Genomic DNA, 26,905 nt, shown 5'->3' with positions numbered 1-26,905 from the left:
TATTTGCTACGGAGAAATTTCAACCGATAAAGACATAAGTCTTGAATCATTTGAATTTGAACATCAAATTTTAAAATCCCAAAACTGCGTCATAGATCAATGGGCCGGTAAAACGTTTGGAAACGTATTGATTATAACCGGATAAGTTTTATTCAAATTTTTGATACATATATTCCGCACAAGGCGCCGCGATTAAATTACTATTTTCCGCCAAAAAGACGACTTTAAGAATATTTCACGAAAACGCGAGGCATTGCAAATTTTGATTACTATTACACCGCGAGTTCGGTCAGAAACAGCTGCTGCAGATAGCAACTAGAAAAGTTAAACTATATGTATCTAATAATAATCTAAATTTTTCATATTATAAATAACCCATGCTGCATATTTCGAATTCATGCTTTTCCTGTTATGTCCAAGTTTGTCGCTAGATAAACATAAATCAACGAAAGGAATAATAAAATTTTCATACGAGTTCCATTCTTATTAAAACAGTAGAATAGGCTTCTCGAAGTCGAAGTCAGCGAGAATATAATATCCTTACAAATTTCTGAATCTTATTTACATAAGACGCAACAAATAGTGTTGTATATGAACCGCTCGATAGACCAAGCGAAATCGGGATTGGTGAAGTTATTTTATAGCCTTTTGCACCTATCACAAACTCTGTTCGTGTAACTAGTTTGATTTTATAGTTTTTTGAAAAAATTGAAAAAATGTTCTTATGCGAATGTATAAATTAATTCAACTAATTTAATTCATTTCTAAATGATACAAAATATATTGTGTAAAATCATTATTTTCTAAGAAGGTAGGATACTGTATAAATTGTCATATTTTTTTTATTTATGAAAAATTGGTCGTAAATATAATATTTCTAAATCTTCCTTCTAGGTGTCCAACAATGTCACTTTTTAAAGTTGTAATCAATTTTCGATACAGTATATTAATATGAATTCGTTTGATATTTCATTTTTATTGTTAATTTATAATTATTAAGTTTAATATCATGAATCATGAACTAATATCCACAACTCCCGTATTATGTTAAATTTTTTATTTATATTAACTGAGAAATGGTATAATTCGCTCAAATTTGACTTTTATTCCAAAAATAATTTATTATACTGGCCATAACTTTTTGAATAATCTATTCCTTTAATTTAATAAATTAAGAAAGTAAAAATGATGATAATTGAGTGATTCAATATTTTAATTAATTTTTTTTGCTTTCTTTTTTCTAGATTGTGAAGATATATCCCTAGTAATGAAATTTAAATCATGGTAGATATCTGACAATTTTATTTTACAATATTATAATGACTCGAGAAAAAAAAAGGAATTGAATTTATAATTTTTTTTCAATTCAATATGTGAAATATTTTTTTTATTAATTTGGATAAAAACGTAAAAAGATGAAGAATTTATAAATTATATTTTTAAATAATATAATTTAATACATAAACATAAATTTAAAGAGTGAACTTACATTCGCATGAAGGAGCTTCATGGCTCCATTTTCCGTCTTTTGTGCATTCATGCCTAGCTTCACCGACAAGCCAATAATCATCTTGGCAAGTGTACACCGTAATACTACCAACTGTTGTCGTTTTATTTAAAAGATTAACTTCTCCATATTCGATTTGCGCTGGTGCACCACAATCGACGAATTTACATTGTGGAACCTTGCCAGACCATCCTCCTCCCACATTACATGTAAGAACCTGAAAATACGAGTACATTTTACTACTTTTTCAATTATTGTCCACGTAAAATACTGGTACTTAATCTCCTTAAGCTATACTAACTATAATTATAATTAATTTAATAAAAAATGAATTGAGAACATGGAATTTACATTTAAGTAAAAAATAAATTAAAAAATTCACGTAACACTCACATTATCTCCAAAAAGAATAAAACCATTTTGACATGTATAAGTTGCTGTTGAACCGGCACGTTTACCTGTTTTTATCACCAACCCACCATTTATTTCTAGTGGTTCAGGACACCAATCAACTGAAAGCAATAATTATAGAAAATCGGAAAGGGTAAAAAAATATTCTTCGATTTTAATTATTAGATAGAAAAAAAACTTACAAAGACATTTCGGTTGATGTCCACTCCAAATACCTCCATTACCACACCTTCTGCTAGTATCACCAACGAGCGTGTAATTGTATTTACATACATAGTCAGCGATAGCTCCGTAAGTAGTTCTTTTATTAACTAATTTAACTTCTCCATTGTCTAGTTCCGGAAGAGTTCCACAATCGACGTATTTGCAAGTGGGAGGTTTGCCACTCCAAAATCCATCAACTTCACATACACGAGATTTATTACCAATTAGCATATATCCATCTGGGCAGACATATTGAATAGTTGAACCAATTGTTTTTTTTGTTCCAATAATCGTTGTGTTTTCATATTTATCAGGACTCCCACAACTCGATGGCTCTGAATAAAATAAATATTCAAATTTATTATCTTCATCTACATGTATGTTATTATAATTGTTATAAGTCTATAGAATTTTATAATTTGTTCCGTAATAAACTAATCAAGTATACTTTCAATTGAGATAATATTTTTTGCAACGTATAGCGACTAATCATACTTAAATTATTCGCAAACTTTTAGATTAACTTTCAATCAAAATATTTAGATGCAGACGAACTACTGATGAATATATTTAAGAAAATTTCTAAGAAAAAAAAAAGTAATATCGTCTAATTTAAAAACAATTGATTCTTAAATGGTCATGAGATTGTAAAAAACTACTTTAAAATACTTCTGATTTAATAATAATTGTCATAATTAATATTCATAAAAATATCAGGTAGTTGGGCAAAGAAAGTAACTATCATGATATTACTTATACCAGAGATGTTTCGACTTTTGTTATCATCAGACTCTCAAAAAAACATAAATATCGGTAATAATTAATCTTAACTGTTCATTAAAAACAGTCGCTTTAGTTATTTTCATTCGACATGACTGATAAAAGCATATTCATGTTAAAAAATTATGTAGATATTCTGATAGTATTAAAAAAAAAATCATTTGTGAATTATCAATCAAATGTTTGGTAAGTGATAAAAAAAATGAAAAATAGTAATTTAATTAACTCCGATTATTCATAATAAATACTAATTTGTTGTTCATAAAGTGGGCAAATTCTGCTTATTTATTATGAATGTTTAATCCGAGAATTGATACTTACTGCTTTGACAAATCCAATGTAAATAATCCAAGTTACACCCGACATCATTCCAAAGCCAACTTCTACCGCCGTCAAGTACCACACAATTTTGTTCGCCGTTGTAGTTGTTAGGTTGATCTTTTCCCCATGATGGTTTTTGAACAATTTCACCTTAGCCAATATTAATTACTTGATTAATTCATTATTTAGTCGACTATTTCGAGTAATAGATTAACTAACTAATAGCCATTCACTTGATTATCTATATTACGCATAAAAAATGCTCTCTCAAACGTGCCTAATACATTAAGGTGCAACTTCCGGCTTGTTACAATGTAAGTAACTACTTTCACGTTTCATTTAAAATCATTTAATTCTGTGCTATACTTATTGTCACACGTTTTTCTTGTTTATTTTCTAATCTATTAATGTGCTAGTAAATGAATAGCGTAATAATCAATTAAAAATTTTTATGCATCCAAATTGTAAAAATATGATAATGATAAATTAATATTAATAGTAATAGGTATGCCTAGTAGTTAACAATAATAAATCAAATGTTACAGTATTAGGTGTATGATATAAAGTATGCGTTATATAATCAATATATGTGAAAGGTATATTATTAATTCTTTTTCTTTATTATAAACCTTCGAGTATAAGTTAATTGTCAGTCACCAAGGATTCTTTATAATAAGTACAGTCTCTAAAGTTCGACGTACTCTATTACATGTAATATTACCTAACGCCCAATTGTTGTGACCCAATTCTCACAGAAAACACACGAATCATCGTATCGGGACTTATGGATCTATTATGAGACATTTGATTTACTTAACGCAGGAAATTGATACTTTTTGTTTTTCATTGTTAAATTTACCTACTGTTGAATATGATTTGGAATTACAGTGTTAATTTTATTTGATTTGCTTGATTTTTTAAAATAATTTTCTAAGATAGTTTAACTTTAAGCGAGTATTTTAATTTTTAAATTCTCGAAACAACTTTTTCCTATACGGTTAACATGTTTTTTTTTTTTTTTTCCATTCTAAAAATATTGTATAAAATACAATAAATGTTTCCACAATGAAAACGATATTTTTTCTTTATTTAGGAATTAAACCCTAGTCACCTGCGTATCAGTTCGATCTTCTGTCAATATAACTATCAGTAAGCTATTGTTTTTCTAATTTATACAAGAATTTCTCAAACTTAAGCTATTCATTTTAGATTACTTCGCCGTAAAAATGATAATATAATAGGAAATGAAGCTATTAAACAATAAAAGTCTTTACAATTTTAAGTAACAATAAGACACTAACATTTTTTCTATAGTGTTGGCTTTTTAAAATCTTTAATTCATTTATGGTCAGTAATGCAGTTATCTTTTGTATTACGCAAAGAGATTTTGAAGTCGTACGAGTAAGTATTACTATAACTGTGTGAAACGTGATCAAAATGCCATTACCGTCATCATCACCGTTTGTACCGTTACTGCAATTATATTCATTTAAAACCACTAATATGTATAATATTAGAGATTTAAATACTATGTGAAGCTGAATTTTTAATACTAAGATGTAATATAAAAAGTAGTTATAAGTATTGAAATGAAGAGTAGTAGAATATTTTTCGAGAAAAAATATTCTTGAGTAGAAATGAACCAGCGACCTCATCTTACAGAATAATTGTTTTTAAGTGCAATCAGTATAGTCCCCTTAGTATAATCAATGAACGTTAAAACATTATAAATGTTTGATAAAATTTATGCGTGGAAAATGACGGACACCCTAATATTTATCCTATAGAGATAAAAATTTTATTTGTACATAGGTTGGGAAAGAAAAGACATTGTCTTCAAAAAATAATATCACATACATAAATTACTATTGCGATAGTGCACTTTCGTTAACAAATTGTATCTATAAAGTAAACTTTAAATAATTTTTTGTAAGAACTAGCCATCTTTTTATTATATTTTTATAAAACTACACAAAGTGGTAAAGGTTTTTGCAGTATCTTGTCTTATTAATGTTGGGAATTTTCATGTCTAGATCTACCTTCATAGTTATTATATAAATAAATGCATCCATTGTAATAGTACAGTAAACAGTTAAAAACAAATCTTTGTTTGATATTTAGCGACGTGTTTTCTCTTATTCCAGATTCTTTCGGTATTCTTTTTTAACTTCCGACTAAGAAAATTGAAAATTTTTTAAAATCAGAAAGCTATTGGTTTTACCTGGTTTTTCAAAAATCGAGTTTTCACCAGATCTCAACGTTTTAAGGTCACAGAAAGTTTCTCTGACTACCCCCCCCCCCATGTTGTCACTATGTGTGTGTGCGTGCTCGAAGAGCTCAATAGTATAGAATAGCTAACTCTTTGAGCTCGAAGAGCTCAAAAACGTCATGAATGCAATCTTAATTGCTTGGGTATGGAATTAGTGAGAAGTTGCAGGGATGGCCTTTTAGCGTCAATCTTTTTCTTAATCTTTTTTTTTTTCATTGATTATCAAAGATTTCAATTGGAAGTGAATTATTATTATATCAACTTACCGTCAACCCATCGCCAAGTTCTTACTGTTATTGAAGGTTCTTTTTGTGCACCAATCCATACAAGTTGTGTTTTTAATTTGTCTTTTCTTTTTTCCAAATTATTCAAAATAAAAGTTGATGATACACCCTAATAAATATAACAAAACAAAAAAATCATATCATTAGTTAAGATATATAAAAAATAATAGCTCATAGTAACAATAATAATGCAAATAAATAGTTAATAATTACTTTAAAGCCATGAACTAGATCTCCACTGCGTGATTTACAATAATTTCTTGCATCGTGAAAAGAGCCTCCTTTTGTTACTATAAATTCGTAACAAGTCGAATCAAATGCTGCAATGTCAGCGTCTGCAGGAGTATCAGCGTGCGCACATCTGTCAATGGAGAATTCTGTTGGAGCATATGGTAAGTGGTGTAAAATAAAGGCCTTTTCAGTGTACTTCCATTACTGTTTAACTTATTTTAAATGGTATACACGTTTATAGTGATATTATTTAAGAATAATTAGACTCACCATTTGTTGCAAAAACTTCAACTTCGCAGAGACTTAAACTTCCTTCCACACCGACTAGTTGAAGAAAAACGTATTGACCTACAAGTGCTCTTGCACATATAAATGTTTTTGTAATGCCTTCCTCTAAAAAAAAAAAAAATTGAATTTATTTGTAAATGCGCTCTTTAAATTATAAGATAACATTTAATGATAAGTAAAAATAAAATTTCTGATAAATAAACTCTATATTTTTTTTCTAGATGATAAAATCAACCCCTATAAAATGCAAATCACTATAGTCTTGTCAACTAATAAGAGTGTAATAATAGTAATGGGAATCCTCGTAATTTATCGCTGCGATTTGATTATAAAATTTGAATAATCAAGTAGAAAAATTCGATACATTACTCTACGTATTATATGGGACACTTCGATTAATGATACTAGCATATAATTTTTTAATTTGTTAATTAAATTTCATCATATTTATCACAATTTTATTAATTATCAAAACAAAAAGCTAAGTATGATGACAAAATAAATTTCCCTTTTACTGAAATGGAGAAAGTGAGCATCATCCTCTTAAAAATTTTGTCTTCAGTTAATTGAAGAAACTATTCTTTATTGAATGTCATTCAAGCCAGATGAAATTCAATGCTTAATTAAATCAATAAATATTCAAAATAAGAAAAAATATATAAAAAAATTTATATTCAGATATATATCGATACTACCATTCTAATACGTCGTATCCCACAAAATTTGACAATTTGACTTTTTTTTGAAAAATGGAATTATAACAATATTATGCAAGTCGTATTAAAATTTTAAAGGTCAAATAGTTTAATTATTATTTTTAAATAAATATTTTCGACAGTCAAATCCCATTTAATAAATGTTAAAAATGAATCATTTTCACCGTCTGCTGTAAAATTTTCTAAATGTGAGATACAAGACGTATTAGAATGGCAGTATCGATTAGGGTGGGTCAAAAAAATCGAATAATTTATTTTTGACTTTATACTCTGAAAAATAGGTTCGTAGACACCTAAAAAGAATTCTCTCCAAGTATAAGCTCTTAATTATAACGGGAAGGTCCTCCGCTTTGCGGGTTTCTATTTTTTTCGAATAATCAGATAAAAAAATTTATATCTCGCTTCCAACTGCTTGGAAAAATATTCCGTGGCATAGATTTTGTGAGAAATTGAATGCTTTACAAAAAAGGTCTCTTATGACTTTTTCAAAAACTCAACCGATTAAAAGATATTCATAGTTGAAGTTTGGCTATTTTAAGGAAAATATTCGTTTTTATTATGAATTTTATAAGTCGATGAAAAAAAATTATTTCGGATTGCGGAACTCTCGATTTTGTAGGAAATTTACTGCTCTACAAAAATGGTCTCTATTGATTTTTTGATTAAGTGAAGCCGTTACGAGATATTCATCGTCAAACATTAACGAATATCAATATTTCCAGTTTTTGATCAATAATTCGATAAATTTTAATTTAAACTATGAGTTTCAGGAAAATTTACATAAATTTGAGTTTCGATCGATAAAGAAATGTTATAAACAATTTTTTTAATATTGTCTTCAGTCTTGAGCTTGTTTGATTGCATTAAAACAAGAAATTAGAGCATTTTTTCGACATATAGCCAATGATTAGTTTAATTTGAAGTGAATGACATATTTCTTTGTCAAATTTAATATGAAAAGTATTGAATCAAGTAAGAAACAACCAGTATTTAACTTTTTTATAGATAAATTTTTTATTGAATTATCAATTGCAATATAATTGTCTATATTTTTAACATAACAGTACGCTATTACTATAAATAATTTCTTTTATTACAATTTGGGAATGTTTTTTGATGTTCTTTGACAACTTGCAATAAGTACTGGAATTGTTCTTCATTTTTTGTCAAGCATTGATTATATTCACTGACTAATGCAACAGCTCGCTCTGCTGAATCATTGACAACTTTTAGTTGTTGAAAGTATTCTTTATTTTCGAGATAACTCTCATTAGTAGGCCATAATTCAACATCGACATCAAGAAAGTCATACGGTAGATCGAAGATTTTGAAAAGATTTAATGACTTTTTAGACACAAAGTCACTCAGAGTTCTCTGCGCCAATGAATTCAAATCTTTTTAGCAATTACAAATCATTTAGCTTTAGAATCTGTACCTTCACGAGTATTAACAGCTTCAACAATACTTTTTTACTTCTAATGGAACGCCATCGTCAAACAGTGATAAAATGGCAAGTTCATCGCTCAAATACCATAAGTGCGAAATCATTTTTTCACACGTAGCTGAAGAAATCAAAGGATTGATATGTTTGTACTCCAATAAATTTTTCATAAACTGCAAGTCATGATAAGCAGCAGTTGTTGCAGAAGTTGATGAAAACCAAGCTTTTAAATACAATGTGACTATAAAAATACAGAAATGACGAAGACCATGCAATTCTTTCTGAGAGAGTTTGAATTCATCTCTGAATAGATACATTTTCAAACTATAAATGGCCTTAGCCATCCATCTAGCATGATGAACAGCACCAGGACGTTTGAAAGAAATCTTTTCTTGAGGCATTTCTCCAAGGAAAATCAATGATAATTCCAATAATTCTTTATCTAACTTATTATAACATTTCTTTATCGATCGAAACTCAAATTTATGTAAATTTTCCTGAAACTCATAGTTTAAATTAAAATTTATCGAATTATTGATCAAAAACTGGAAATATTGATATTCGTTAATGTTTGACGATGAATATCTCGTAACGGCTTCACTTAATCAAAAAATCAATAGAGACCATTTTTGTAGAGCAGTAAATTTCCTACAAAATCGAGAGTTCCGCAATCCGAAATAATTTTTTTTCATCGACTTATAAAATTCATAATAAAAACGAATATTTTCCTTAAAATAGCCAAACTTCAACTATGAATATCTTTTAATCGGTTGAGTTTTTGAAAAAGTCATAAGAGACCTTTTTTGTAAAGCATTCAATTTCTCACAAAATCTATGCCACGGAATATTTTTCCAAGCAGTTGGAAGCGAGATATAAATTTTTTTATCTGATTATTCGAAAAAAATAGAAACCCGCAAAGCGGAGGACCTTCCCGTTATAATTAAGAGCTTATACTTGGAGAGAATTCTTTTTAGGTGTCTACGAACCTATTTTTCAGAGTATAAAATCAAAAATAAATTATTCGATTTTTTTGACCCACCCTAGTATCGATATATTATTTATATGCATTATCGCCGAAAATGCATATCAATAATTTATTATATTTGCCTAGATATATTTTCCGAGAATCAGAAAGAAGTTAACGGCTCATTCAAACAATCAAATATATGTTTGGATTTATATTTTTTCTTTTTGTTTGCGATTACTCAGTAAATAATCATGACTATATTTTTCTCTGCGTAAAACTAAAAAAATTATAATTTTATTGGTAATCTAATAAATCTCTATTATTTTAGAACATTGCTGACGAAATAGGTCAATTCTACTCTGATTATCTCGGCAGTGCAAATAATAGTTATTACTGTTAATTATAAATTTACCTTTCAATACTTGATTTCTAGATAAACTATAAACTATAACATAAACACTAAAGTCCTTACAATGTAATCAGCTGTACTAAATAACAAGTAAGTATTAAATATGCATTCTTACTATTACTTAGAAACTACTTTTATTTACAATATTTATAAAACAATAAAAATAATATTACCGATAGTTCCAGGGAACCAGGCACATAATGGATTTCTTTGTAGTTCAACGCTGCTATTACCAACTCTTATTTCAATATCTTGGAGAGGTTGATGACCACAGCAGCCTCTAGTCGTCACTCTAACGACTTTTACAGAATAAGCTTTTAATAAATCAACTTTCCACCATGGACTAGGTTCATTTTGAGTTTCTGTGCATCGTTTTCCATCATGCTCAGTTCCTGTGTCTCCGTCATTACCGTGGCTAGCATCACCACCTCGTACAGTTGTTGATTGATTAGCAGGCTTACGAAATCCAACGTTTGTGCCTGTTTAACAAAAATTATACTTATTAGTAACAATTTGAAGACATCATTTAACTTTCTATTTTATTGTAATACTAAATATGTCATTGTTAAAATCGGAAGTGAACATTACCACAAAATGGTAATTCGCCTTGCCATCTTCCCCAACTACTGCATGTCGTGGTAGGTTGTCTGCAAAGAAAGAAAGTTTTTTTTAAATTATAAGTGGTTCTCGAATGATAGGATTTATAATATAGAGTAAAAAATATTATACATATAGTAATGAGAAATCAATTTAAGCAGTGAATACATAAATAAGAATGTTACTTAATTTGATTCCGGTGAAAGTATGTGACTTTAATAACTATTGATTCATTAGTATACTTCATGCATTATGGATGTCAACCTGTGAATTATATGATGATAAAAATAATATATTATGTACAATTAAAATTTTTCTTAAAACAAACACGAACATTTGCATAATCATGTTTTCTATTGTTTAAATTATTTAATAAACAAAAATATTCAATGCATCTACAGAAAGTTTTATTGTAAATTTGCTTCTGAAAAATTGAAATAATTTTTACTGCGTACATACTTTTTAAATTTCAGAACATTCGAGATTAATTTAGCCTTTAATTCGGTATACTTGACTCAAAATTGTTCTGCCTCTCAATTAAAAAAAAAAAAAAAAAAAAAAAAAAAAGTAACTTTTAGATTAACTAGAAAAATTCCCACATGAAGGGTCAGAAAATTCGTGAGTTAAATTTTTTAAGTTTTCGTTGAAAATACTTATTTTATCTTGATTCAAGTGATTTTTATATTTTGAGTCAAATTTTCTTTCAATTTAGAGCAAGAGATTTAATTTAAAACCGAGAAAAAAAAATGTTTTTCCACAAGAATCTTGTATACTTAGTACAAAAACAAGTACCACTTTGACTCTAGAAATTAATATTTTCTTTAAAGATTATTATATTGACTTATTTCTAATTTGATGCATATCTTGAATCGACACATTGTTTACTTGTCCCAAGAAAATATTTTTTGAGTGATAGAATGAGACCTAAAGAAAAATTTCGGTCATGTTGGGAATCGAACCTACCATTCTTGGATCCAAAGTCTACCGTCAGGGTCACAATAAAAAGTTCTTTGCTTTGTATTGAAAATACTCAAACACAATTACGTATTTTAAAAGTTACTATCTATACTTTCTAGAAGAGACATTTTGGACTGAAAATTTACAGTAGTTTGTCAGTGATACACACTAACATACTTAAAACCATGAGAAATCGAAAAAAAAAAAAAAAGTAGTTAAAATTAAAATTAAGGACTCAAATTTTCAGGCAATTTTTTTCAGCATAAATATAGTATATTACACCCCTAGGGAAGAAAAGTAAGAAATGTCTCAAAGCACATGCAATTGTTGGCCGAGGCGAAGCCGAGGTCAACAAACATGTGATCTGAGGCTTTCTTATTTACTTCTCGAGGAGTGTATACTATTTTTTTCCTCGACGAAGACGTAAAGCAGAAACTTCGTTTAGCGCAGCGGGGCTAAAGTTGACGCTTTACACCCGGAGGGGAAAAAACAATATTTTGCTATGAGATCGAAGAAAAATAGTCAGTCAATATGAATCACTCTAATTTATACATTAGATATATAATGCATATATTTGTAAGATACTCTAATCAAGAATATAATTAGTTTTCTCATTGAGTTTATTTCAAATTTTTTGCATCTTGACGACGCAATGTGCCGTTAGACATCTTGGCTAATTGCACTTTAATAGCCGACCAATTTTTGCACTTGACAACCATATACTTAGAAGCTTACAGAGATAGAAAGGTGCTCAAACTCACCCAAAGAGCTCGTAACCGGCATCACAAGTGTAGGTCGCCAAGGTACCAGCTAACAATGAATCGTTTGACAGTGAAACTTTTGAGTTCATTGGTACTGCTGGATGACCGCATTTTGACCCTGAAAAATAATTCAATTAAGATAGATTTTCTTCTTTCAAGATAAACAAAATTTAATTAAAAACACTTTCACACTATCATGAAACATTGTTGACAAAGATATTAAATTGACTTCAGTTTGTACCTACACTAATAAATATTGGCTTTCGAATAAAATATATTTTTATTTTCCTTTTTATTCTCAAGCTTATTAAAAATAGTAATTTATTCTTCGGAACAAAATAGAAAGTTTATTTTATCGTTAAATATAATCAGAGGTTAAAAAAATTAGAAATTATAAAAAGATATTTTATCATTAGTGTTACAAAAAAAAATTAAATAAACTTTAAATTATTGTTAAAAAAACTGTATATTCACAATGAATAGAGAGTGAAAAAAACTGAATTAATAACTGTTGATGTAAAAGCAGTGAAGCATTAAATGTTAACTGCGTGACGCAGCTACCGTTTCTCGACCTAATCAACTCGATTACTTTGCGCATTACTTAGAACAGATAAGTACAAATAATACTATTATTGATAGCTCGTATGTGTGTTCAAGCAATTGCAGCGGTCTTTACTTTTCTAAGATAATGTTTTACATTCAGTAATGTTTTGAGCTATTTAACAGTAAATGATTATGTTCACGATGCATAGGCGTAAGCGTAACGGATAAGTGTTTTGATGCACGTGATAAAAACCTACGCAAATTCATTGTAACGTTTACAATTTACAATGTCAGGATTTCTTTTGATAAAATTATTTCAATGCCTATGCAATGTGAATTCACTGACTTGGCAAAACTTATTTGCTTTATTAGCAGTAAGGAGTTTATTCTCGTAATGATTCAAACAATAGATTGAATTTAGGTCATCCAAGTTGTCGAAAAAAAAATGAAAGGCAAATAAAATAATATAAAAGGAGAATTCATTTTTTTATTGAAGAATATCTCTCACGTGTGTTGCAAATTCATCTGAATGTATGGACCTTGCGATTCTCACTATTCAAAGTATTTTTAGACATTTTTTTACTTAAACGGTATCTTATTTATAATTTAAATAAAGGGGAAGTACACAGTAAAAATTTTACGTCAATGCGTCAAAAAATTTAGTGTTAAAACTTTTTGTGTTAAATATTTATCACTTTTGTGTATTAATTTAACACAATAAATATTAAATTTACACATAAAAGTGTTAAATGTTTAACACAAAATTTTTTGACGCAATGACGCAAAATTTCTCGCTGTATAATTTAGTAGTACTGTTAATAATTTAATATTATTAACAACAGTAATATTTTCACTAATTAAAATAGTAGTCAGGCAGAAAAAATTTTTATTTCAATGATTTACTGAATCCAACTACTCATAATTCTTTATTATCGATTAAATTTATTGAATTAAAGTTGTTTAATGTTTTTATAAGAGGGAATTTTTTATACGATAGTTAAGTATGTTGTGTAGGAAAAAAAGAAGTGAGATGATCTTGAAAAGTGAAATTGACTCAAAGAGCTCAAAGTAACATATAAATTATATTTTTGAGCTCAGAGAGGTTATACTCTACATTGTTTATATTTATACTTCTCCACGTTTATTACTGAGCAAGATCACGTCAAGTGGTCCCCCTACTTTCCACATGATCCTGAAAATTAAGTCTATATATTTTTTCCTCAAGTAGTCACAATGATAAAATTAACCCCCCAAACGATTTTTCAAAATTTTCATTTTAACAACAATTTTGTTTTTACAATGAAAATTTTGAGTGCTTTTAATTAAAAAATAGATAACAAATCAACCGTTATAGATAAATTAATGAAATTTTCAGGATTTATCGTCAAATATCTATATTTTACAACAATATTAATACTTAAAAATGATTTGTTTATTATCTTATTATTAATTAATTTCTAAGTTAACAAATTAAAATTTTATTGATTTCTCGGTAAAAAAATAAAATTTTTTTCAATAGTTATATGCGGTTTTTATTAAAGTTTAAGATCCTGAAAGAAAATTTCACTGCTCGCGATTAGTTTAAACAATACGAATTTATTTATTAACGTGCGCCGGGCGCCGGGCTCTCTCAATCTATAACGCGTGGCTCAGCGTCTTAAGCTATATTGCAGCTTTGTTCAGTCATAATTAAAGACTTTTTCATTATTTTTTTACAATAATAAAGCATTCTGAAGACGTTGGAAAAAAAATTAAAAAATAAAAAAATTCGAAAAAAAGAAATTGAAAAATTTTTTTCATTTTTTCAAATTTCTTAAAAAATTAATCTTTATTAACGGAAAAATAATGATTTTCGAGACAAAGAAATTTTTTCCATTGAAAAAATGAATAAAAATCGAAAAATTGCTAATAATGGTAATTTTTGCGAAAACAAAGAATTTGATGCTTCTGGACACTTTGAAAAAAAATAATTGCAGCGCTTTAAGGGGCACACCTAGTGTAACGGCCTAAAAAAAACGTGATTTTTGGGAATTTTTATTAAAAAAAATACTTTATCAATTATTTAAAAATTTTAAGAATATATTTATACATGTTTTAAGAATACATAATGAAATTTTTGAAGAAAAAAATTAAATATTTTTTAAGTTATCGTCGATCTCTAACGGCGCGAAAAAAAAAAGTCCTTCACTGCTGCAGTGATTCCGGCCTTCTCCGTGGATGAAATCTAAAAAAATATCTCGTTAAACTAGATAATATTGTCTGTACAATGACCTACGATAAAAAAAAATCAAAAATTGACAATATGGCGGCGTTTTAAAAAAATAGTCGAATTTTACCTAAAATTTTGGTCGTTTGTGGCCTGCGAAAATTCGATTTTTGATCAGATCAAAAAATCGATAGGTCATTGTACGGAGAACTATATATAGAACATGTAAAAAAATTCGATAGTGATCGGATCATTTGTTTTTGAGTAATCACTGCAGCAAATTCGGAAAATGCTGTTTCGAGAAAAACGCGTTTAAAGATAAAATGATCGTTTCCACTGTTATAAGTGGTTTAAAATCATATTTACAGCTAATCTGCTATTCCAGGGCCATATAATACACCTTCCTCTTCTTCGAAAAGGGCTTGTTCAGCTGAAGAAGCTTTTCTTCGAGATGATCGACCTTCTTTTGAAGAAGCCCTTTGGCGATAATCAGCGATTCGTATTCTCGTGTCGTCCTTAAGAGCCGCAAAATCTCTTGCTGCAGGTCCAACTATCACTCCCATTACATTGAATATCTTCAAAATTGACGAATAACCGTCATTAAATATTGCAGTTGCAAAATTATTTGACAATTCAATAGTTTTGAAGCCATTATGAAGATGCTTGGGTGAAAAGTGCCAAAGTAAACCGTTGTAGCTTTCATTGTTGTTTTGAGTATTGTTACCTTTACATCTATCAAGCAATTCATATCGAGATAAGTCTTCATAAATAGGTTTTATAGCTTCTTGTACTTCTGGATCCAGTGGGAGGTAATCGTGTTTAAATGTACTAGTGATTCCTTCAGCTTCCGCGCGGCGATAAGCGCACCAACTTTCAGCGCCTTCTGGACAATTTTTATGATTTGGGTTTTTGTCAGTTGAACAGAAATGATAAAATGTTGCCCAGATTGCTTTATACATTTCATCTACATTATCTTGATTCCTCATAATTGCTAAACCATAATATTTTTGGAGTTTATTTATAAAATTTACAGTTAACTTTTGTGATGTTTTACTTTTTCCTCCTAATTTCTTATTAATGTTCTTTACACTTCGGCAACGTGTTCCCATTCTTTTTTCACATGTAGATAGCATTCCAATTTAGCAACAGGAATATCATAAGGATTCAAATCTATAAGTCCTTTGTGGGTAGCGCTATCACCATCACCAATATAGCGGGTATATTTTACACCATATTTACTAATGGAACGACCAAACATGTCTTTTACACTATCCACTTCCATTTTTGAGGCAGATCCTTTATGATTGGCATCACATTCTTCATCGTGTAATGATAGCCATTCCTCATAATCTTCAGGTTCGCTATCTTTTTTTTTTTTCTTCCAAAAACACAACTCTGACAATATGTAGATTTTACGCATGAATCAAGAATTTTCTTGCTGTATTTTCCTGCCAGCGTAACTAGTCCAAAACGGGAAGTATGGCCACGTTTTTTCCAGGTACCATCGCCGCTAACAGTCAAATTTGTCTCCGAATTTTCTTTCTTTAATGTAAGCTCTTTTTCTTCATTTATAGCTTGCTGCATACTGAGCTTACAAACAGTTTCGGCTGCAATCTGTAAATTCGTAAAACATCCCGCAAAAGTTTGGTCGTAAAATTTGCATGCTAAATCCATTGATCCACAGAAAAAATTTATCCCATTTATTCCGATGCCCAATAGACGCATCACAGCAACAATACGTTTATTTATTTCAAATGCGTTATCAACCATTGGTCCAGAATTAATATACGAATTGCCACATTCACAAATAATAGCAATTTTGAACCCTAGACCTCTTGAACTTGCTTGATTGAAAGTAACTTTTTTTTGACAGGTTTTACACACCACTAAATTACTAATTGCACTAAAAACTGATAAAAATTGCAAAATACAATATCCATGAGATGGGTCAATCACAACATTATTGTCATTATTTTGTAATAACTTTTCTGCGGACGTACTGGTATTCGCAGTAGATTGCTCAAATGTAAATCTATTTCCGGTAAACTTGCGTTTTTTCGCAATTGATCGATGCTTAGGAACATTGTGAGTTCCTTTTTTATTTGAATATGAAGATTGATCACTCATTTTCAAGAAAATAGCACGTGTAAAATTATGATGCGCTCGATACAACGATCACAATGAGACTAAATGTGTCTGGCTCCGAAAATAATTTACGTGGCAGTAAACGAAAAATTTCTAGAAATTTGTAGAAATTATTATAATGATATATTTTTGTATACCTGAGAGCCAACAATAGAAACTGGAATCGTGTTATAGGGGCTGGAAGAGACAGTAGACTCTGAACAATACTTCAGGTACGTTTCGCAGCTAATGACACTCTAGCTGCCGAGCGGCTGCTCTTTAAAATGTTATAACTCAAAAACTATTTGAGATATCGATTTGAAATTTTAATATGTTATTTTTAAAGGTGTAATCTACCGAAATATGAAAAAAAAAAAAATCGACTTTTTCGAAATTTCACACTAGGTGTGCCCCTTAAATTCTTTATTGATAGATGTTTCTACTACTTGTAAGAACAGCTTCTTCCTGATAAGCACAGCTGATTAGATTTAGCTGGGTAATTAATATCTTACTTCGATTTATTAATCAGTCATCGAAATTATAAGGTTGCTCTGACAAAGTTATTTTAATAAATCTTTATTAAAAATGCGCCAAATGACCATATTTTTCAAACCATTTATGCAACACTTTCAATTAAGATTGATTCAAGTTTTAACCTCAATTTTTTAACTTCATATTTTGTTTCTTTAATCCATGTCAGGAAAACAAATTCTTCATTTAAGAACTTAAAGACTTTAAAACATCTTTAAAATCAGTAAACAATAAGCAATATCGTTTCGAAGCTGATTATCCACAAAGTTAATCGTTTTTTACAAATAAATAATTTTTACTTTTATTTTCGTAGATCTATTGCAACTAAAGTATGTATCATAAAGAAATCAGTATAAATAACATAATAGAATGCTTTAATGAAATAATAACACGTTATGATCAAAAGATTCTCTTCGAATTAGAAATCGTATTTCCAAGACTCAGCAAAGGCGGGACATGCATGTTCAAGACACACTGCGATAATGATCATTATAGCTTTTAGTTAATAATTGCAATTGTCGAGGCTAAACATCGTAGGTGTATCAAGATTACATATGGTACCATAAATTAAATGAAAAATTATATCCATTATTTTAAACTTGTGACGAATGCTAATAGTTTCATATTTGAAATAAATAATAATGAGTAATAAGTTCATGGATAATAACTCATTACGTGTTAACGGGACTACAGAGAATTTTTAAAAGTCGAAATTTTTTATGAATCGAGGCTACTATATATCTCAGCAAAGTCTGAGTAGCATCATCAACAAACTCACGATATGCGATTGGTTCGTGACTAACCTAAAACCTCTACACTATTATAATAAATAAATAGGAGAATGCTACTCTGCAGACTGCATCCAATCTAAAGTTGCACTCTGGAGTAACTTGGCCGACTTCTTTTCGCTAATGCTAAGATAGATCTTTAATTACATCTGAACCTGGCATATCGTGCACGCATCACTTTATTACAATAATAATTATAATACTCTAAGAAATTACTTCCATCTTAATTTACTTCCTGTCTACACGGAAAGTATTATTTTCTTGCTTTTTACGCGTTAATTAATTCTTTTCACTTTTTGCATCTCAAAATTATTATTATTTTTTTATTTACATTAAATTGAATAAAATATATTCGTAAGAAAATATTTCGAGCGATGAGTTTAGAGATAAAATAATATTTAAATTTGGTAATAGAAAAATCTTTTATTTGTGGAAATTAAAAGACTACAACTGATATGATAAATGATTGGGTCAGTGACATTATTTGAAGATGAAGATGGCACCTATATACATTTTTTTTATAGTCAATGACCTACAGATAAAACCTTAAATATTTTTGTTGGATAAATACCTTAGGTCACTCGGTTACAAAACCTCTCAGCCAAAATAACGGTACACATGTCGCGTAGTGTAACGTTGGATCATGAATACCGGTATCGTTATGAGGCCACATACACATGTCAATATACAAGTCATGACAAGCATCAAGTTTGTCTGTCGTTTAGTACGTTTGAAAATTTTAATCGCTTAGTCTGTTAATTACGATGTATTTTATTAAAAAGTTATTATTACTTTGTTGCATTTTATTATTTGTAATTAAGATAACTGTTTTAATTTTCACTTTATTAAAAACGAATTCTTTAAAAATCTACAGTTATTGTATAAAAGAAAGAGAAACAAAATCAATATTTTACCATAACATTATTTCAAATAATATGCATCATTAAAAATGTTTGTATTATATGATATATATTACGAGATTGATCATTTTTAGCTGACAAATATCAAAATATTAATGTTATACTACATTGTTTGTCAGCCTTTAAGTATTAAGAGTATGTAATTTGAAGTAAATATTTTATTATTACAGAGCAAAATTTATTTTAATGAGAGAATTCTTCGTAAATGTGGGAAATATGGATTAATCTTCGTACTATTCGACATTATTTTTAATTTTTAACTTCCCCTTAATATTCCTATTAATATATAAAAATAATAATAATAATAATAATAATCTTTTTACATGTCAATGTAAGTTCAAAATTCAAGCAGAAAAATTTTTTTTTGAATTTCCAATTCTAAAATTTTCGATTCAAATCAATAAGAGTTAGATAATAAATTATACGAAAACTTAGTTAGTATTACATTTGATAGTTTGTTTTTTATTTCTCTAAGTAAGATCCCGAGTCAAAAAGTTTTAACATTACTCGATGTTTAAAAAAAAAAAAAATTATTATGGTTTTCTGATTATTTTACTCCAAATAAATATTTGATTTATTTTTCCGAACCGACATCATAAACAAAATTTTTAACATTATATAGTAATGTTACAGTTTTAGTACATTTAGAAACTCATTCAGTGATCGAATAAAATCGGAAATAATTTATTAATGATAAAATGATAATAAGTCTATTAATCTTTTGAGTTATTATTCTCAATATACTTACAGCACTTTTAAGAGTAATAAGTAGTGCATTATTTTATCATTAACAATTTCACAACTCAAGTATTAGAAAGGATAAAGTAACAAGTGAATACTAAATATAAACGATATTTAAGTGAGGTCGAACAGACAACTTTTTTAATAAATCGTACTTAAATAATGTTCAGTAAGATAAATAAAAAATTTGAATTGCTTGAAAATTGATTCTTTATTTTATTTCCGTAAATTAAAGCGGTAGTATGGTTTGAAATATAAACCCGATAAAATTTAACCCATACTTTCTTAATAAAATATGACCATTGCTTCACGTTGTACTCATACTTATCAGTTCCCTTCCAGTATGGTATTTGTTGTAGGACTATTGTGGTTCAACAATGCATAATTATAAAATTGATTTGTTTTTGAAATAATTAAGAAGTTTCGAGTAATTTAAAAATAACAAATCTTTGCTGCATAAGTTCAGTCATTACATTAGTAAGATTTCAATATAAATTCATTATTTTAGAGTTTATCTAAAATTCAACTTTTAAAATTCATTTAAAACCTTAAGGATTTGTATTTTGAATTTTTAAATGCCATATCGTCGTAAATAAATTATTCTTTCATCACAAAGAATTTTCATAATGATTTTGACAAAAATAATCTTTGTTTCATCAATAGTAATAACAGATGATTATAAAGGTTTTTGATGAATACCATAGGAATCATGGTTTACAAGCACGAAAGTGAATCGTCGCAGGTTGATAATTTTCAGCGGAAAATCTCGGTCATTAGTACTTAATAATTACTAATACGTTATATACACTGATAATCATGAATAAAAAAAATTTTTTTATGCACTTTTTTCCTCAACATATGTGCACATATACCTATCGAGTTTCTTAATCTATTGTCTGTATAGTGGATAATTTCAATACCTTGTATTCTCTATACCTATAACTCCAGGATCTTTCTACTGTGATACTACTACTACTTCTATCTAAACATATAAATTACTACGATACAAGGATTACATGGTCTCTAAAAGAAGTAATTACGAAAGCGACGACGTCCGTGTAGCGGTCTATCGCGCACAAGAAATAAAATAATTATGAAACCACCGGAATTTGTGCGTCTAAATAGAGAAGACGATAAAACAATTTGCCGTTAAATCAGTTGACAATACTTTTATCAACCTTCTACTAAATTTTTTACTCTTTTCTTAATTATTTTAATAAACTTTTCATATTTTTTTTTTAATTATTTCCCAAGACAATCGTGTCGTCTATGAAAACATTAAAAAAAAGTTCATGAACACTAAGAATGTCATTCGCAACAGTAAACACAAGTCTGCATACAAACAATTGTCAGAGAAAGTTTGTTCATATTAATAATGACTTTCTGTTATTTTAAAGAAAAAAAAGTTAAATATTTAATAGTCTGAATGATTATCAACATACATTACCGTAATAAATTTTACAGTCATTCTGCATGCTCTGAAGCTTATAGTAATAATTACTATCGTTCATTTTTAATGATTACCACCTTAAATGATAACTTCAGTATTTTTGACATCAATGTTATTGACTACAATTGGGGATGATAACTATTACCATCTCAGAATTATATTCATTATTATCTAGGCTATTAACCGCTAACATAAAATATAACAAAACTCATAATCACCGCTGATAATATTTATAATCACAAGATGGATAACATTTTTTTTTTTCAATCTAAAAAATTCAAATTTTGAAAAAAAATTTTTGTCAGTACCAAATTTTGAACAATATTTTTTTTGTCAGTATGAAAAAAATTCAAATAAAAAAAATTAAAATTTTCAAAAAATCAATAATACACTTTAAGAATATAATCACGCCGATCCCCAAAAAATTTTCTCATACTCCCTGATGCTTTTTTAACGGTATATTTTGCTTGCATAAGCTCTAATGACATCTATGAGATGATAACGTGATATCAGTAAAGTGAGGCACATAATTATATAGACCAATGATTACATTTCTTTAATATAGATTAAAAGTATTCACTTTGTAAATAATTTGATTAATCGAGGATTAATAATATTTTCAATACAAGATGGTAATTACTATCATCCATTGATGGTAATGGCTATCAGCTTTATTTTTCATCAACGATGGAATTATTATGATTTGGTATTACAATGATTAATGTCTAAGACTATAACCATTAGAATCATAATGATACTGATCACTATGATGTCAGTATTCTGGATATTATCGTCATTTGATGGTAATCATTACTATAAATTTCCCGTTGTATATTAATTAATTCTAAATTCTAAATTTGAAGTAAAAAAAAGTTAAAAATAAGGTAAAAATCATTATTTAGAATCCATTATGACACTTTGTATACTTTGTACTGTATACTTATATTAAGAAATGTTCAAGTAAAAAAATATTCGGCGATTTTACACACTAGTATTTGAAAGTTAATGATTTGATCATTGTTGAGTAATAATTGTCTAACAACTTTTGAATTTTAGTATTTTTGGGGCTACGAACTAAAAAAAAATTTGTGATTCAAAGTATCTAAAGCATTCTTACAATGACTTTGAATCTTTATCTTATAGCGCAATGCCCTAAAACCCTTACTATTATTAGTATAATCTAACTATCCTCCAAATAATTAAAGCGTATCGTGACAGTGAGCAAATCGTATTGTTCGGGCCAAAAACCTTTTTTTTTCTATTCGTTCTGATACTTTCTCATATAACTCAATAATAATTTTAAATAATCATAACATACAACGACAAAAATTAAACACAGTTATTCCAAAATTAATCTTTTGATCATAACATTATGTCCCTTTAAACTCTAAAGTACAACAACACTTTAATTAAATATCGTTAAATTTAAAAAACAAATGAAAGTTTAATCTGTAATTTACTGACCGTGGAATTTACGTTAACCCCGCCCATTTTAGATCGTGCTTTTGTCCTCAGTATATAGAGTACGAAAGTCTCGCCTAAATGTTATGTCTATCCCACACACAAGTTGTTTTCATGTCTATTTCCCTAATGTACTGTAATGTAATACAAAAAAAAACCTATTTATGTATCGTGCTTAAACAAGGCCCAACCTCTACTTAACTTATTCTTAGTGTTTTCACAGATCAGTTAAACAAATTAGTAACAATAACAATAACAACAACAAATTATATTTTTAACTTATTATCAAGAAAGGAATACTAGGTTTTGTTTCTTAGTATTTTAACACGTGAGAAATTAATAGACACTGAGTATCAAGTGTGAGTAGCATAGAGGCGCTACAAAAGGCAAGCATTATGATAATTATCGTTCGAGATCGAAGAGAAATTTAATTACCGAGCTAGAAGCACTTTAAATTAGGACAGGAAACATGATTCAAATTAACCACAAAATTACTTTTGTGTTGAATTTAAACTTGAATTAGAAAAAAAAATTTTTTTGAGACGATGATACGTTTAAAAAAGATTAATCTATCATTTGGTATTTGAAAACGTATTTATTAAAACGAAGAATGCTGTAAGATGATAGAAAACAGCCTACGAGAAAGGTGAGTGCACTTTGCCAACACGGAGATCGAAGGCAACAACTAATGGAATGCGAAAACATTTCGCAAACTTACTTGGCTGAGCTAAACAATTTAATCAAAATATAAAATATTGTAATATCTTCACTACCTGTTTATTATTTAACAAATAATAAATCTTCCATTTGCAAATAGTTATAATTTTTGTGGTATCTATTATTTAAGACTTTAATGATATTGAACGTTCATTTAGCTATTCTTTTTAAAATGTTTGTTTTTTTTTTTATTTTATTTATTTTTTTTTTTTTTTATTATAATTATTACGCAAAGTAAGCTGATATTATTCTCCGTCAAGTCTTTCTCATTTTTATTCACACTCTAAATAATAGTTATGATTTTCAAGGATATCGACTAACTGTTAGGGTGCAGTCAGGAAGAGAATGCTCTAGACATCAAAGTTAGACACTGGATTTTAAAAGCACTTGCTCCTTTTCGTTATTTAAAATAGATAAAAATATTTCTAAACTATAAAAATATTCTGAACTATTCTTTATTGATTCATGATGGATTTGAACAATGTTTCTGTGCTATTGAAAATATTTTAAAAATTACTGAAGGAAAAAAAATTTAATCAAGAAATTGAAAATTTAATCTATTTCTTCAATAAACAAAGTGATAATTAAAGAATAAAGTTAATTTTAGCAAATTTAATTGTCATTTTATTTAATTGTTGTACAATTTATTAGATAATGTGATGATTTTAGACATTAAAATGCTATGTTTAAGATTAAAAGTAGTTTACTGAAAGCGTCAAGAGTTGAAATTAATTAATATCTAAATAAAAATAATTAAGTTTTTTTAAAATCAAAGTAATGTATCAAGTTGAAATTGTTTAATTTTTCAACATTGTTAACCGAACTTCTCAGCCCTCAATAAAAATTCTAAAACTTTATTTTTAATGTTTATAAAATATTATGTGATTGACGAATCATCGTACTCAATGTAATAATCATACACAATTATTAAAAATTATAACATTTTCAAATTTGTACACAATTAGTTTTTTTTTTATTTTTCAAATTTACCACTCTAACTGTTAAATTTTGAATTCTATTGAATATTTATGACAAAACATCAATTACAAAAAATATTTTACCATCCACATGTTTGTTTTTAAACCATATCGAATTAATATTTCAACTAAAAAGGGGTCACGTTGATGGATATCAGATTCCAGACACAAGCAGGTGGATGAGGGGAACTCGGTTTGTGTTTTATTATTTTTTAAAATGAAATTATTTGCCAGTATTGAGGAAACTACAAATTTGTTGATAAATATTTAAGATTACTTCAACACTTATTAATTAATGAACAGTCTTACAATCCAAGTCCAAATACCTTTTGTTTATTTTACACTAAGTCTTTTACATTTTACATTTACCGGTTGACCTCGCATTCGAAAAAATAGCCGAGGACAGATTGGGTAGGCGTTGACCGAATATTATTGTTTTCTTGTTATTTTATCGCCTTTTAAATCGAGTTTGAATTAAAAAATTTTACGACCGGATGACCAGAGTGATTGGACAATTGTTTATAAAAAAAAAATTGACAAGTTTTTTGGAAATAAACGTTATATTATTTATCCTACATATTTTAGATATCTGTGGATACTTTCTTAAACTCTATCCGGTCGAGTTGACCTTCAGAGATTGGAGTACTTTTATTTACAAAGCTTCCATTCAAAGATAATACAATTACGAACCTTGTACTTGTACCATCCCAAAGAGGGGAATTAAAAATCCGATGACCAAAATCATCGTTCAATGTCGGTTGCCACCGCAATGCATTTATAGATAGTGTTCGCTCTGAACAATGATTATATCCTCAGGTTCGGGGTTATTGGAAAATTTCACTATAATATAACAAGCACGTATAACAAAAAAAAACTCACACAGTTTTTTAACTCCGAACACTTTTGTGATTGAAAAAGGTAACCTTTACCGACATTAAAAATAACAAATCAGTTGGAAACAAATATCCTCCTTTCACTTGTTTTTACTTAAATTCTTTGATTTACAAAATTATTTAACATAACATTTATTAAAATTTTGAAACTTTTGAAATATGTGTATAAATGTGCTAAAATTAGGGATATTTTCATTAAATACGATCACAAACATTCATAAGAAGATAATGATAGCAAAAATAATAAACTTTTCTTGAACTTTCACAGTTTTTAATTTATTATGATTCAATAATTTACACTATTAATTTAAGTTAAGGTTTAATAATAAATAAATAAATTAATTAATTAACAAGAACCAATTATTTCACGTGTTTTTAAATACGATCACGGAACAACCGATCCGTTCCCTTCACCGGCTTAACATGCAGTGCCCCTGGCAAGAGCCTCGTTGTCTTTCTGCTGGATATGAAAGTCGTCCTGTTGTGGTTTTGTTGGAGAGGTTTGGTGAGCACACAGCCTATGGAAAACAAAATAATATATCTATCTGATCTTCTATTCGATCTGGAAAGTTTTATTTTCTTGTAAAGATATACAAATATGCTTCGTATACTTATTGTTTATTTATGTTATATTTATATTCCTTTTAGGTAAGAATTTATGTATTTAAGGTAATGTATTACATCAAATATGATTCGCTATGTACCGTACATTTTCATTGAAAACTATTTAAATTTATATGAACGATAAATAAAAAGTCCTCTCATTAATATATTTTTTTACAAGGCTTTAACTGTTGTTTATTTATGTAAAAAAAAAAAAAATTAATTTTGCAGCAATAGTTTATGATAGTTGGTAAATGCATGCAATTCAACTTGTGTGACTCTCGGTTTCAATTAAAATAAAAACTACTATTTTTTCGATGTTTGAATCATTTGCTTCTAGTAACAAATATAACATTTCTATGTTAAATGCATAGGAAGTTATGTAGTTAGGTAGAAAAACTATTAGTGGATCCATCGTCTGAAAATCCTCATTGTTTCTAGCTGTAAACTTAAAATTTTCTAAAATATAAACTCATATATGTATATTTTGTATTTAGAATTATATTTAGAAAAATCTGGATAACAGATTACTTCTAAATGACTATACCTCAAAATTTTCGACTGGCTTTGATTTCAGAGAAGAAAAATCCAGGCTTGTTAATACAATGAATGATAGGTTGTTGAGAATGAAAGAAAGTATTTTCTCGAACTTACTAACAATAGTATTTGAATAATTATAAAAAGTTGAAGTTGAATCATGGGTTATAGGATTAAAAAATATTAGACGATGAAGGTATTTTTAAAATTTTATATTTATTGCATCTTCGACTTTCATTTGCATTTCTGTAAAAAACAATGACACATAAAA

General features: G+C 28.1%; 2 protein-coding genes across 4 annotated transcripts in view; both read right to left on the bottom strand.

Moving 5' to 3' along the window:
- The window catches only part of Fw (CUB and Sushi multiple domains furrowed), a 30,373-nt gene extending 4,793 nt beyond the window's left edge, over positions 1–25,580 (bottom strand). Inside the window, exons 1-11 of one of the 3 annotated variants that reach the window (XM_074245045.1) lie at positions 25,292–25,580; positions 12,144–12,261; positions 10,417–10,475; positions 10,002–10,307; positions 6,278–6,400; positions 5,990–6,153; positions 5,759–5,885; positions 3,224–3,373; positions 2,101–2,457; positions 1,901–2,019; positions 1,490–1,724 (exon numbers count right to left, since the gene is read on the bottom strand). In XM_074245045.1, coding sequence (XP_074101146.1) covers positions 1,490–1,724; positions 1,901–2,019; positions 2,101–2,457; positions 3,224–3,373; positions 5,759–5,885; positions 5,990–6,153; positions 6,278–6,400; positions 10,002–10,307; positions 10,417–10,475; positions 12,144–12,261; positions 25,292–25,346 — 1,813 coding nt within the window. In that variant the 5' untranslated portion in view covers positions 25,347–25,580. Of the gene's footprint in view, positions 1–1,489; positions 1,725–1,900; positions 2,020–2,100; positions 2,458–3,223; positions 3,374–5,758; positions 5,886–5,989; positions 6,154–6,277; positions 6,401–10,001; positions 10,308–10,416; positions 10,476–12,143; positions 12,262–12,384; positions 12,658–25,291 lie in introns of those variants that run through there. The other 2 variants (XM_074245047.1, XM_074245046.1) reach the window with 2 other exon arrangements.
- Positions 14,869–16,547, bottom strand: LOC141528813 (uncharacterized). Its single transcript, XM_074245048.1, has 2 exons — positions 15,259–16,547; positions 14,869–14,910 (listed from the first exon to the last, which is right to left on the bottom strand). Exon 1 carries the CDS (start codon positions 16,023–16,025, stop codon positions 15,261–15,263), a length of 765 nt encoding a protein of 254 aa, XP_074101149.1. The 5' UTR covers positions 16,026–16,547; the 3' UTR covers positions 14,869–14,910; positions 15,259–15,260.
- Positions 25,581–26,905: the final 1,325 nt, after the last annotated feature.

The sequence above is a fragment of the Cotesia typhae genome, unplaced genomic scaffold, assembly GCF_013202065.1.
Source record: "Cotesia typhae breed Kobodo isofemale line unplaced genomic scaffold, CoteBio_Ctyphae contig_44, whole genome shotgun sequence".
In the NCBI taxonomy this organism is placed as follows: domain Eukaryota; kingdom Metazoa; phylum Arthropoda; class Insecta; order Hymenoptera; family Braconidae; genus Cotesia; species Cotesia typhae.
The sequence above is the reverse complement of the archived record's forward strand: the minus strand, read 5'-3'. Positions and strand labels throughout refer to the sequence as shown.

Bases quoted from the DNA above. Each gene is read 5' to 3' on its own strand.
- LOC141528813 (XM_074245048.1), bottom strand. From the start codon at position 16,025: ATGCTATCTACATGTGAAAAAAGAATGGGAACACGTTGCCGAAGTGTA.